We start from the raw sequence: 11101 nt of genomic DNA on the forward strand, positions 1-11101 counted from the left end.
AATGAGTTACTATGTGTGAAGTGCTCTGCACAGTGCCTGGCGTTCTGCACGTGTCAGCAGCTATTATTCTATCTTGGAGAAAGCCTCACAGTGTGCTAGGGGACCTCTCCCACCTGGTGCCTGCTAACATTCTTTGTTCCCAAGAGAAGCAAACGACACTAACCAGCTGGAATTTATAACATTTTGTTCTCTCTTTATTTGTAAGACTTTCTTTCGAGTGATAATGGCCTTCTAGTTACACTCCTGATGTGGATAAATTTTAAAATTAAGAAGTTCATTTTTAACAGGACAGAGGCATCCCCGCCCTCCACGCTCTCACTCTTCCCCCACCTCTCCCCCCAGTCTCCTCCCTCAGCCAGGCGTCAACTGCAACCTGCTCTCCCCTCTTGCCCTAATCAGACTCCCCCTTAATCATTCAAGACCCCGCAGAGCGCCAAATCCACCTGTGGGTCCCCTGAGCCCTTCCTGGAACCGGCCTTGGCAGCAAATTAAAGACACCCAGCCACCGTTTATCTCTGCCTCGTGACTCTCCCTAGTGGGTTCCATCCCCCCACCCCAGGGGCGGGGATCCTGTCGGCGCCGCCTTCTGACCCATGGCCTGACCCTCCTCAAACGCACCCGGAGGCGACTCCGCGGCCCCCGTCGGCGCCCCGCCCCGGCAGTCCCAGCCCCGCCCCGCCGTAGGTTAAGAGGCCCCCAGAGCCAGGAGCTCTGGACAGACGGTCACTTTTGGGGGGGCGAGCCGGTTTGGTTGTCATGGCGACGGCGCGGTTGGCCTGGGCCCTGCGGGCCGCCCCTGCGGGCGGGAGGCTGCGCGGCCCCCAAGGCACTGGGGGCGCCCGGAGGCTCAGCGGCAGCACGTGGCGGCGGGCGGCCAGGGGCACCAGCCCGGGACGCCGGCTCAGCACCGCCTGGGCGCCGGCCCAGCCCGCCCAAGAGGAGGCCGAGGGCGCCGTGTACGACATCCACTCGCCTGCAGCGGAGGAGCCGTCGTGGACACTGCCCCCCGCGCCCCCGGTGTCCCCCGACTCCCCCGGGCCCCCGGCCGGCCGCTCGCTGGTGCAGCGGGACATCCAGACCTTCCTGAACCAGTGTGGGGCCAGCCCCGGGGAGGCGCGCCACTGGCTCACGCAGTTCCAGACCTGCCACCACTCCGCGGACAGGCCCTTTGCCGTCATCGAGGTGAGAGAGCCCGGCGTCGGCCGGGTCACAGACAGGGGACGGGGGTTGTGTAGCGACGTTTTGCCAGGCATGGCAGGAATACGGACTCTGGGCAGCGGAGCCAGGAAGGGGCTCGACGGAGCCCAGACGAGCGCCTGGGACTGCGCGAGGCTGTGCGCTCCTCGAAAAGTCTCGCGCCCAGCCCGGGTGAGGAGCCTCGGGTCCCCAGCCCGTCAAACGTGATGCACCAGAGAAGTCCTCCCAACCTGGGCGCAGTTAGGGGTTCAGTTGGCAGTTAGGGAACCTGGATAGAAGCCGCCTGCGTCACCCCTCCCCCTATGGTGTCCTACAGTCCAAGGTCGCAGGGAGGAGCGGAGGGAGGAACACTAGTGTGAGATAAGAGGATGGCAAGACCCAACGGGGCAAAGGGCGAAGCAGGTGGGCGCAGGTGGCCAGAAATGGAGCCTGACAGCTCCTGGGCAGGGTGGGGGCCCCGAGAGGGCCCTGAGGACCCGGCTGTAGGAGCAAGCGGGTGCAGCAGGAGTCAGGGCCGGTGTCGTGCCCGTTGAACGCCCACTCCTCCGCAGGTGGACGAGGAGGTGCTCAAGTGCCCTAAGGCCGTATCCAGCCTGGCCTTCGCCCTGGCCTTCCTGCAGCGCATGGACATGAAGCCCCTGGTGGTCCTGGGGCTGCCCGCTCCCACGGCACCCTCGGGCTGTCTTTCCTTCTGGGAGGCCAAGGCACAGCTTGCCCAGAGATGCAAGGTGCTGGTGGACGCCCTGCGGCATAATGCCGCCACTGCCGTGCCTTTTTTTGGCGGCGGGTCGGTGCTGGGCGCTGCTGAGCCAGCCCCTCATGCCAGGTTAGTGCTGACCCTGCGTGCCCCTGCGTCCTCAGATCACGCTACTCCACCAGCCCAGCCCCAGACCCGCGGGTCCTGAGGGCAACCTCCTTGAGCACCACGTCTGGCCCCCAGCTATGGCGGCATCGTCTCGGTGGAGACCGACCTACTACAGTGGTGCCTGGAGTCGAGCAGCATCCCCATCCTGTGCCCCATCGGGGAGACGGCCGCCCGCCGCTCCGTGCTCCTGGACTCACTGGAGGTGACCGCGTCCCTGGCCAAGGCGCTGCGGCCCACCAAAATCATCTTCCTCAATACCACGGGCGGTCTGCACGACAGCAGTAACAAGGTGTGTCTCCTCCTTTTGGACCCCACTCCCCGCGACTCTGCGCCAGGCTGAGCCCCTCTCTTAGGTCCCCTGCACGCCTCCCAGACGGGCCCCAGAGTCACTCTCTCTCCAGCCGCATGAGTCGGAAATGGAGTGTCAGGGAAGGACTCAGCCTATGGTGCTCAGATCTGAGTCCCTTACTGGCCAAGGACTTCGGGAGGAAGTAAGGGAAAAGGGGTCAGTGAGGAGAGGTCCGTGGGGCGGGGGCACAGTCCTTGTCCGGCTGCAGGTCGGAGGCTCACCCCCTCGTCCTGGACACAGGTCCTGAGTAACGTGAACTTGCCCGCCGACCTGGACCTAGTGAACAACGCCGAGTGGGTGAGCACCAAAGAACGGCAGCAGATTCGGCTCATCGTAGACGTGCTCAGCCGCCTGCCTCACCACTCCTCGGCCGTCATCACCGACGCCAGCACGCTGCTCACCGAGCTCTTCAGCAACAAGGGTGAGGGCCGGGGCGGGGGGTGCGCCGGGGTTTGGGGAGCCAGGAGAAGCGGCTTCCTCTCCAGACAGTAAAGGCTTCCTGCTCTTGCCAAACCTAGGGGAGGTGAGCAAGGAGGTGGACGGCCCTGGGCTAGAACTTGGGTGGAACTAGACAGATGGGAGGGACTTGGGTGGGTGGGAGGAACCACAGACCCAGCGGAACCAAGTGGAATGGACAGAGCTAGGAAACGTGGGCGGGGTTTGGACGGGTGGGCGGGACCAGGGGCGGGGGAGGGCAAGGGTAGGCGGGACTAGGAGAGGTAGGTGGGACTACAGGCGATAGGCGGAACTTGAGGGACAAACTGCCTGGGGAAAAAGCAAATCCCTGAATGAAAATCGCGCATAAATCTATGCAGATCTTAGGAAGCGTCTCACTATGGAGAGCTCCCAAAGAGAGTAATTGCCCCACTAGCCCCTGTCCTATCTGGAATCCCCATCAGGCTGCGCAAACGGAGGAGCGAAGGGTACCTGGATCTCCGGCCGAACTCACCCCTCCTCCTCCATCCCACCCCCAGGGTCCGGGACGCTGTTCAAGAACGCCGAGCGGATGCTGCGAGTGCGCAGCCTGGACAACCTGGACCAGGGCCTCCTAGTGAACCTGGTCAACGTCAGCTTCGGCAAAAAGCTCCGGGACGACTACTTGGCCTCGCTGCGCCCGAGGTTGCACTCTGTCTACGTCTCTGAGGGGTGAGCCTGCGGGCCCCAGAGGGCAGGGACCAAGGGACAGAGCCGGGGAGCTTTGGACCAAGGAGAGGTCCCAGCCTGCCTCTCCCCCGCTGCGCCAGGTACAACGCGGCTGCCATTCTGACCACGGAGCCTGTACTTGGGGGCACCCCGTATCTAGACAAGTTTGTGGTGAGCTCCAGCCGCCAGGGCCAAGGCTCCGGCCAGATGCTGTGGGAGCGCCTGCGGCGGGACCTGCAGACGCTTTTCTGGCGCTCCCGGGTCACCAACCCCATCAATCCCTGGTAGGTCCCGCCCCTCCCGGCTCTGGGCTGGGCCCCGCCCCCACTCTCCTCTCCAGCTCCGGCCAGCTACGCCCCGGGGACCACCAGCCAGGAAGGCTGGGCCTCCCCTTCTTTCATTAGCCATTCTTCCCCAAGGGAAATGGCCCGCTCAGTGTGGCCCCACATTCCCCAGGGAGTGGACCACACACGGAGCTTGAGATTTCCCTAGAGGCAGAGCACACTTAACCCGGCTCTGCCCGGCTAGGGTAGATTCCTTGAAGACAGTCTCCACCCGGGAAGCAGCCTGCCTCTCCCAGGGTCTGCAGAAATCCAGCACCTCAGGGCTCTATTCCAGGCCGAGTTGCCAAGCTCCGACCCCAGGCCCACTGCATCTCCAGTGGAACACTCCCTCCTCTCTTTCCTTCTGCAGTTATCACCTCATCCCCCACTACTCTGCTCTGTGGGCACCAAGAAGTGAACAGGAACCCCTCCCCGGGCTGCACAGCCAAGGCAGTGTGCAGAGAGCAAAAGAGGGCCTCACTCTAACCCTCCTAGCTGTGTGACTCTGGCTAGTTAGCTAACTTCTCTGAGCCTTAGCTGCTTCTCCGTGAAAAAAGCATACCACCACCAGGCTATTGGCTAATGCTATAAGGATAAAATCAGATTACACACCACAGGTCCTAGCAGAGTGTCCAGCATGTACAGGCATACCCCAGAGATATTGCCAGTTTGGTTCCAGACCTCCACAATAAAGTGAATATTGCAATAAAGTCAATCACATGAATTTTTTGGTTTCCGAATATATATAAAAGTTATGTTTACACTATACTGTAGTCTATTAAGTGTGCAATAGCATTATGTCTTAAAAAAAAGTGTATATACCTTAATTTTAAAATACTTTTATTGCTAAAAACTGCTAACCATCACTTGAGCCTTCAGTGAATAATCACCTATTTGCTGGTGAAGGGTTTGAAATATTGCAAGAATTACCAAAATGCAACACAGAGATACGAAGTGAGCAAGTGCTGTTGGAAAAATTACCCTGACAGACTTGCTCCACACAGGGTTTCCACAAACCTTTAATTTGTAAAAAACGTAGTACCTGCAAAGCACAATAAAGTGAAGCGCCATAAAACGAGGTATGCCTGTAGTAGGTCCTCAGAAAATGAACCAGTGAGCAGTGAGCGCTGGCCTTGCCTAAAACCTGTCTCCCACCTCCACCAGGTACTTCAAGCACAGCGATGGCAGCTTCTCCAACAAGCAGTGGATCTTCTTCTGGTTTGGCCTAGCCGACATCCGGGACTCTTACGAGCTGGTCAACCACGCCAAGGGGCTGCCAGACTCCTTCTGCAAGCCAGCTTCTGACCCAGGCAGCTGACCCTCTCTACCAGCCCTGCAGGCCCTGGGACAGCCAGGGTGGACCAAAAGCCATGCCTGCTGAAGGTGACCCGAGGCAGCCACAGGCCGGACCAGGCTTGTTGGCTGAGTGAGCTGCAGAGAAGGCAGCAGCCCCTACTCTACCCTGCCCAGAGGGGGGCACCCAAGTGAGGACAAGTGCAGGAAGGAGAAGGGCCTGCCCAAGACCCCCTCCTTGCTCCAAAGCCACAACCAGATGGCCTTGAATTTTCAGTGTAGGGATTTGGGGGGAGGAGGGCTTGCCTTTGAGGGCTCTACTCAAGGCTTGAGGGTGGGCCAGTGTCTGTGGTCTCTGTGCTGTTTTGAGGCTCCCTTGCCCAAAATATCACCCACATCTGCCTGATATTCTACCATTCGTTTTAGTTCCTTCGGGTCTTGCAACTTTTCAGGAGACCTTGATTAAAATGCAAATACTTGTCTGAAAGTCAGCTCACACTTGAAAGGAAATTAGCAGTGACCCTCTGGAAACAAGATGTTGAGGGCTGGGGAACCTCTTCCTAGAGGGAAGAGAGGAGCTAAATGAGGCCGAGGCCCCCAGATGAATGCTGCCACCACCTCCCTCCCCCAGCTGTCAGCAGTCCCGAGAGACTCCCCTACCCCTTAGTTAGGAAACATCTTCCATGCCACAGACCAGACTGACAGCAGCCCCAGCTCCCTTTCCAGGCAGGGCTCAGGGCCAAGCCCAGACTTGGATGTTTTCCCCTGGGCCCCCCTGGAGGTTGTGTCTCCATCTTTGCAGGAAGAGAACATCTCAGACGGGTAGGAGTCCAAAGCCTGAGGTTTCATTTCACATTTCTGTCCCCCACCGTGTGCCAGGAACCATACTGGCTGCTGGGGCTACTTTCTGTCAGGAGGTGTGCGGACGAGTAGGGAGAGGGTCACCATGGCGCACACACGGGGCTGCTGTGACACAACCCACCCCCAAGAGAGGGCTGGTGTCCCGTACATATCTGGGCGTGGGCATCAGACAGACCTGACCTGGAACCCAGCTCTGTGGCCTGAGGCAAGCTGCTCACCTTCTCTGAGCCTCCATTTCCTCACCTGTGAAATGAAAACTCCTCAGCCTCATAGTGACACTTATCAGTTCTCTCCCTCCAGCTGCCCTCACCAAAGGTTTCTTCGAAAAGACCTGGCACCAAATGGGGAGGAAAAGCTAAGCCACGAGAGGGACTGAAGTGAAAGGTCAAAGCATATACCACAGGGAGCATTCGGAGACTTGAAAAGAGAGCCAAAGGACTGTGGGAACTCTCAGAACAGGGGGAAGATCATGGGCGGATCAAGGTGGGGCTTAACCAGATATGGTATTTCAAGAAACCCGAGATCAATCCCAGCCAATGGCTAAGTGCCCCGTGGGGAGAACAGAGAAGCAAAGCCAAATGTCTATATAAAATGTTTATTTTCGGAGGACTGTGTGGTCTGGTGTTTGGGCGGGCACTCACCCCCACCAGGCCAACCACGGAGCTGGAAACAAGGCCAGAGGCAGGAAGCTGGCTGCTGCCCGTCCCACCCTGCAAACCCCAGCGTAAACTGGGGCCTGCTCTACCCTCAAGGTGGGTGACAGCTAGTGCTGTTTCTGCCCCAGCACACCCTGAGAGCCCACATGACTTCCGTGGTGCCCGGCCCCTCTGCTCCTCCTGGGCCTGAGCCACGTGTCAACGTGCACACTCACTCGCTCTCAGTCTCAGAAAAGCACTGCGGAGCCTAGCTACATCTGCCAGGTTCAAAAAGGGCTGTTTCACATTGGCTCTCTTCCGGTTCTCCTCTGTCTCCCACTCTCAGTACCCCACCCTAGCCCTGCCTTACTCCCTTCCCTGGGACAGGAGACCCAAGGGAGCAGCTGGCCTCAGCTCTCCTCATAACAAACAGGAAAAAGAAACCTGTAAGGCAGAGTCATCAGGGCTCCCACCTCACCAAGGCCCAAGCCCAGGAACTGGGGAAGAGACCTGCCTCTTACCAACACACGCACACACATGCGTACGCACACACATGCACACAACGCAAGTGATCAAACAAACAGACCAAAAAGCATAAGTAAACATAACTGGGCCAGCAAGGAGGAAGGTAGGGTAGCCCTCACTGGCTCCCTGCACCCATCTCAGACTCCCGCTGTGCAACTCAGCCGTCGGTGGCCAGGATGACAGCGGCCCCAAAGATGCCCACGCTCTCTCCAAGGAGCTTCATCTGGTTCCAGAACTCCACACGCCGCGTGTTATGCCAGTAGGCAACGTTGCCATCAATGAGCAGCATAACCGGGGGCAGCAGAACAGCCAAGATCTGGGCAGCCAGGGTCACGTAGTAGCCTGACAGGAAAGCCAGGGCCAGGACGCCATACAGCACGAAGAAGAGCTGGATCATCAGCTCCCCGCCCGGGAGATGGTTCAGGTACGCCAGCCGGTCCTCCTTGCTGTGCTGCAGCGAGTAGGCCTAGAGACACACCATCCTCTAAGGCTCTCCAACAGGCTGAGGAGCCTGTCTGGGTAAGGCCACCCCTGGCATGCAAGCAGCCCCTACAAGGTGGGCTTCTGACTCCCCTCTCAGACTTGGGGCTTTCGGAAAGTAAAGCCTGTGTCTCCCCATCTGACTAGGGAGCTCCATGGGGTTAGGACCTCTGTCTCTCCTCACTCTGGGGTCTCAGAAGGGAGGAGGTTCCACGGTCAGACCGGGGCTCTCACCTCTGAATACAGAGCTCTGCACATGGGAGATGGTGCCCAGCAACTAAGATGAAGCCAAGTGACTTGGGGCCTGTTCACGTCCCCATCCACACTGGCCTCCCCGAGCACCAGGGAGGACATAACTGGCTACACTAGGCAGCCCCATCAGCTCCAAGTGGCAGAGTCCCATCTGGGACCTGAACTCTACCCAACCTCTCCTTTGTCCCCTCTCCCAGTCCTCTGGGGGCTGAAGCCATGAGAGGACCCGTCCCGCTTGCTCTTCTGGCTCTCAGGCTTGGGACTGAAGGGTCAACCCATCCTCTTCTCTCCCCAGTGGCAATAATGCCGGAAGAAGGGCCTCTCGGCCAGGTCTCAGGCACTTGAAGGGCCCCCGAGGCCCAGAATTTGGCAGGGGCCACTGCCGGGAGCCAGGCACGGGCTCACTTCTCACTCCCAGTCAGGCACCTCCAGCCCACAGTCCCCCAACCTACCACGCAGATGAGGTAGATGCCCAGGAAGACCTGGCCGGTGGACTGGAGGGAACGGCTGCGGGGTTTCCGACGGTACAGCTCCCCAGCACCGCTGGCCAGCACAAGAAAGCCACCGATGATGGCAACTGTGCGAGAGTACATACGGACCTAGGCCGAGGTGAGGGGACCCCAGTCAGGACCTGAAGCCACCACACTCCTCCTGGCTTCCCGGAGCGCAGAACTGCCCATCTCTATACATCCCATTCCACCTGATGCACCCTCTTACCATTTCCAAGTGTGGTGGGCAGGTAGAGCAGAGATAGGTAATTTTTTTTTACCAGAAGTAGGAACGGAGGCCCAGAGGGGTTAATAAAATTGTCCAAGGTCCTACAGAAAGTAAGTGGCAGAACCCAGATACCAAGCGTTGCCCCCCTCCCCACCCCCAGGTCTGCACACTCGAAACCCAATGTTCTTTTTGCTATATAGTATACGCTGTTCCATAACTAACCATTGATCTCACTGTCCTATAGCTATTCACACATCTGCCTCCCCTGTTGGACTGACAGTCCACTCCTTGCGGGTAATGCCTTGGTTCAGGCTTATCTCCAAGCCTGTAGTGCCTGGCACAGGTCCTGGCATCTACAGGCTTAAATGCTGCCCTAGGATTAGATAAATTTCATAAAATCGGTTGGGTGGACCAGGTACTCTCTAAGGTCCCTTTTGCCCTAAGAGTCTGAGATAACTAATGGTTTAAAGGGTTCTGGGAACCAGGTGACCTGGGTTCTGGTCACACCTGTAATGCTAACTGTGGTATAACTTTGGGAAAGTCTGTTTTGCATCTCTGGACCTCAGTTTCCACACTCTGAAGGGGAGGTTTGCGTGGTGTCTAAGGTCCTTCCATTCTCGCCGTCTGTAATAACCTCTACGCGCCTGGGGGTTCAGCCTTTCCAGGCTTCGCACTGTGCTCCTGGATAGCACCAGGCATCGCCCAACTGTCCCGGGCATTGGCTCCCCAACACCCCAGCGAAGTCCCACTTAGGGCCGAGGCGCTCACCTTCAGCCAGTCCCCGTAGTGGACGTAGCCCCCGATGTAGGCGGCGTAGGTACTAATGGCCAGCTGGAGTGCGGCCCCCAGAGCGAACCAGCGCCGCTTCACTCCAAAGGACATGAAGCTAGCGCACAGCACGGCCGCCCCCATGTCGAAGTACAGGTAGGGCACTGGGATGTCGGGCTTCCTGCGAGCCGGGAGGGGGGAAGGAACGAGGACAGCATGAAGCACAGAAGGAAGCGGGGAAAAGAGCCTTGAGACCCCTTAGGTTCCCGCAAGCTCCACTGCTTCCCCAAACCGGCGGCCCCTGTCATAGCTAGGACCCCCCCACACTCCGCTCCACGCCCACCTTGCTCCGGACCAGAGTCCCCAACAAGTCCAAGGTCCCAATTCCTCCCAGTCCAAGGGTCCCAACTTGTGGGCCGCAACTTCTTCCCCACCTCACCGCACCCTCGTTGCTGGGACAGGCCGGACCGCCCCCACCGCGTTCGGCGGCCGCGCGGGCCTGCTCACCGGCGCGCCTCGGCCCTCTCAGCGTACAGCATGAGCTGGCTGAAGCAGCCCCAGAACGGGCAGCGTGTGAGCAACACCGAACCCAACTGCATGATCAGCTGCAGCATCCACCGTCGCGAACCTATCTTCGACGCCATCTTGAGGAAGGGCAGTCCGCCGCGGCCTCACCCCGCGGCCCAGGAGGCCGGCGCGAGGACGCGACGCACAACTTCCGGCTCTCGCGGGGTTTTTTTCCCCCACTTCCGTCAGGAAACAAAGCTCTCGCTCTCTAGTTCTGGACCGAAGGAAGTGTTCTAGCTGCAGGGTTGTCTTTCCTTCTGCCCATGGAGGCTCAAGGGTCCCTTCTTGTAGCTGCAAAGTTGAAAACTAGAGTAGAGGAAGGAACAGTAAGCGAACTAGCCTTTGAATGCAGCTAAACTTAGGCTCCAACCCCTAATGCAACCCTGTGACTTTGGGCATGTCGCTACACTTTCCAAGATTCATCTGGGAAACGGAGATGACGCCTATCTCACAGGGTTGTTGTGAGGTTTAAATGTGACAGTGTTGGTTCGAGCACATAGTAGGGGTTCAATAAATGGTACACAACACACACCCCAGAGGAAATCCCTCTGCTTCTGTTAAAGCTGAAAGTAGAAGGTTTTCCCCATAATTCAGAAAGACACATGCACCCCAATGTTCATTGCAGCACTACTTACAGTAGCCAGGACATGGAAGCAACCTAGCCAGGACATGTCCATCAACAGAGGAATGGATAAAGAAGATGCGGTACATATATACAATGGAATATTACTCAGCCATAAAAAGGAACAAAATCGGGTCATTTGTAGAGACATGGATGGACTGAGAAACTGTTAAGAGTCTTTACAGAATGAAGTAAGTCAGAAAAACAAATATCATATATTAACGCATATATGTGGAATCTGAAAAAATTGGTATAGATGAACTTATTTACAAAGCAGAAATAGACACACAGATGTACAGAACAAACATATGGATACCAAGGGGGAAAGGAGGGGGTATGATGAATTGGAAGACTGAGATTGACATATATACACTATTGATACTACGTATAAAACAGATAACTAATGAGAACCTACTGTATAGCACAGGGAACTCTACTCAATGCTCTGTGGTGACCTAAATGAGAAGGAAAACCAAAAAAGGGGGATGTATGTATACATATAGC

At 57.6% G+C, this 11101-nt stretch overlaps 2 protein-coding genes across 2 annotated transcripts; one reads left to right on the forward strand and one right to left on the reverse strand.

The window, feature by feature from the left end:
- Positions 1–685: 685 nt before the first annotated feature.
- On the forward strand, positions 686–5439 carry NAGS (N-acetylglutamate synthase). The gene is made up of 7 exons (XM_079905046.1): positions 686–1182; positions 1749–2023; positions 2138–2351; positions 2652–2832; positions 3386–3557; positions 3656–3838; positions 5042–5439. The coding sequence occupies exons 1-7, from the start codon at positions 757–759 to the stop codon at positions 5193–5195; spliced, it is 1605 nt and encodes a 534-aa protein (XP_079761172.1). The 5' UTR covers positions 686–756; the 3' UTR covers positions 5196–5439.
- Positions 5440–5452: 13 nt separating this feature from the next.
- TMEM101 (transmembrane protein 101) lies at positions 5453–10136 on the reverse strand. Its single transcript, XM_079905047.1, has 4 exons — positions 9916–10136; positions 9409–9589; positions 8376–8522; positions 5453–7657 (listed from the first exon to the last, which is right to left on the reverse strand). The coding sequence occupies exons 1-4, from the start codon at positions 10050–10052 to the stop codon at positions 7349–7351; spliced, it is 774 nt and encodes a 257-aa protein (XP_079761173.1). The 5' UTR covers positions 10053–10136; the 3' UTR covers positions 5453–7348.
- Positions 10137–11101: the final 965 nt, after the last annotated feature.

The sequence above is a fragment of the Stenella coeruleoalba genome, assembly GCF_951394435.1.
Source record: "Stenella coeruleoalba genome assembly, chromosome: 19".
NCBI lineage: Eukaryota > Metazoa > Chordata > Mammalia > Artiodactyla > Delphinidae > Stenella > Stenella coeruleoalba.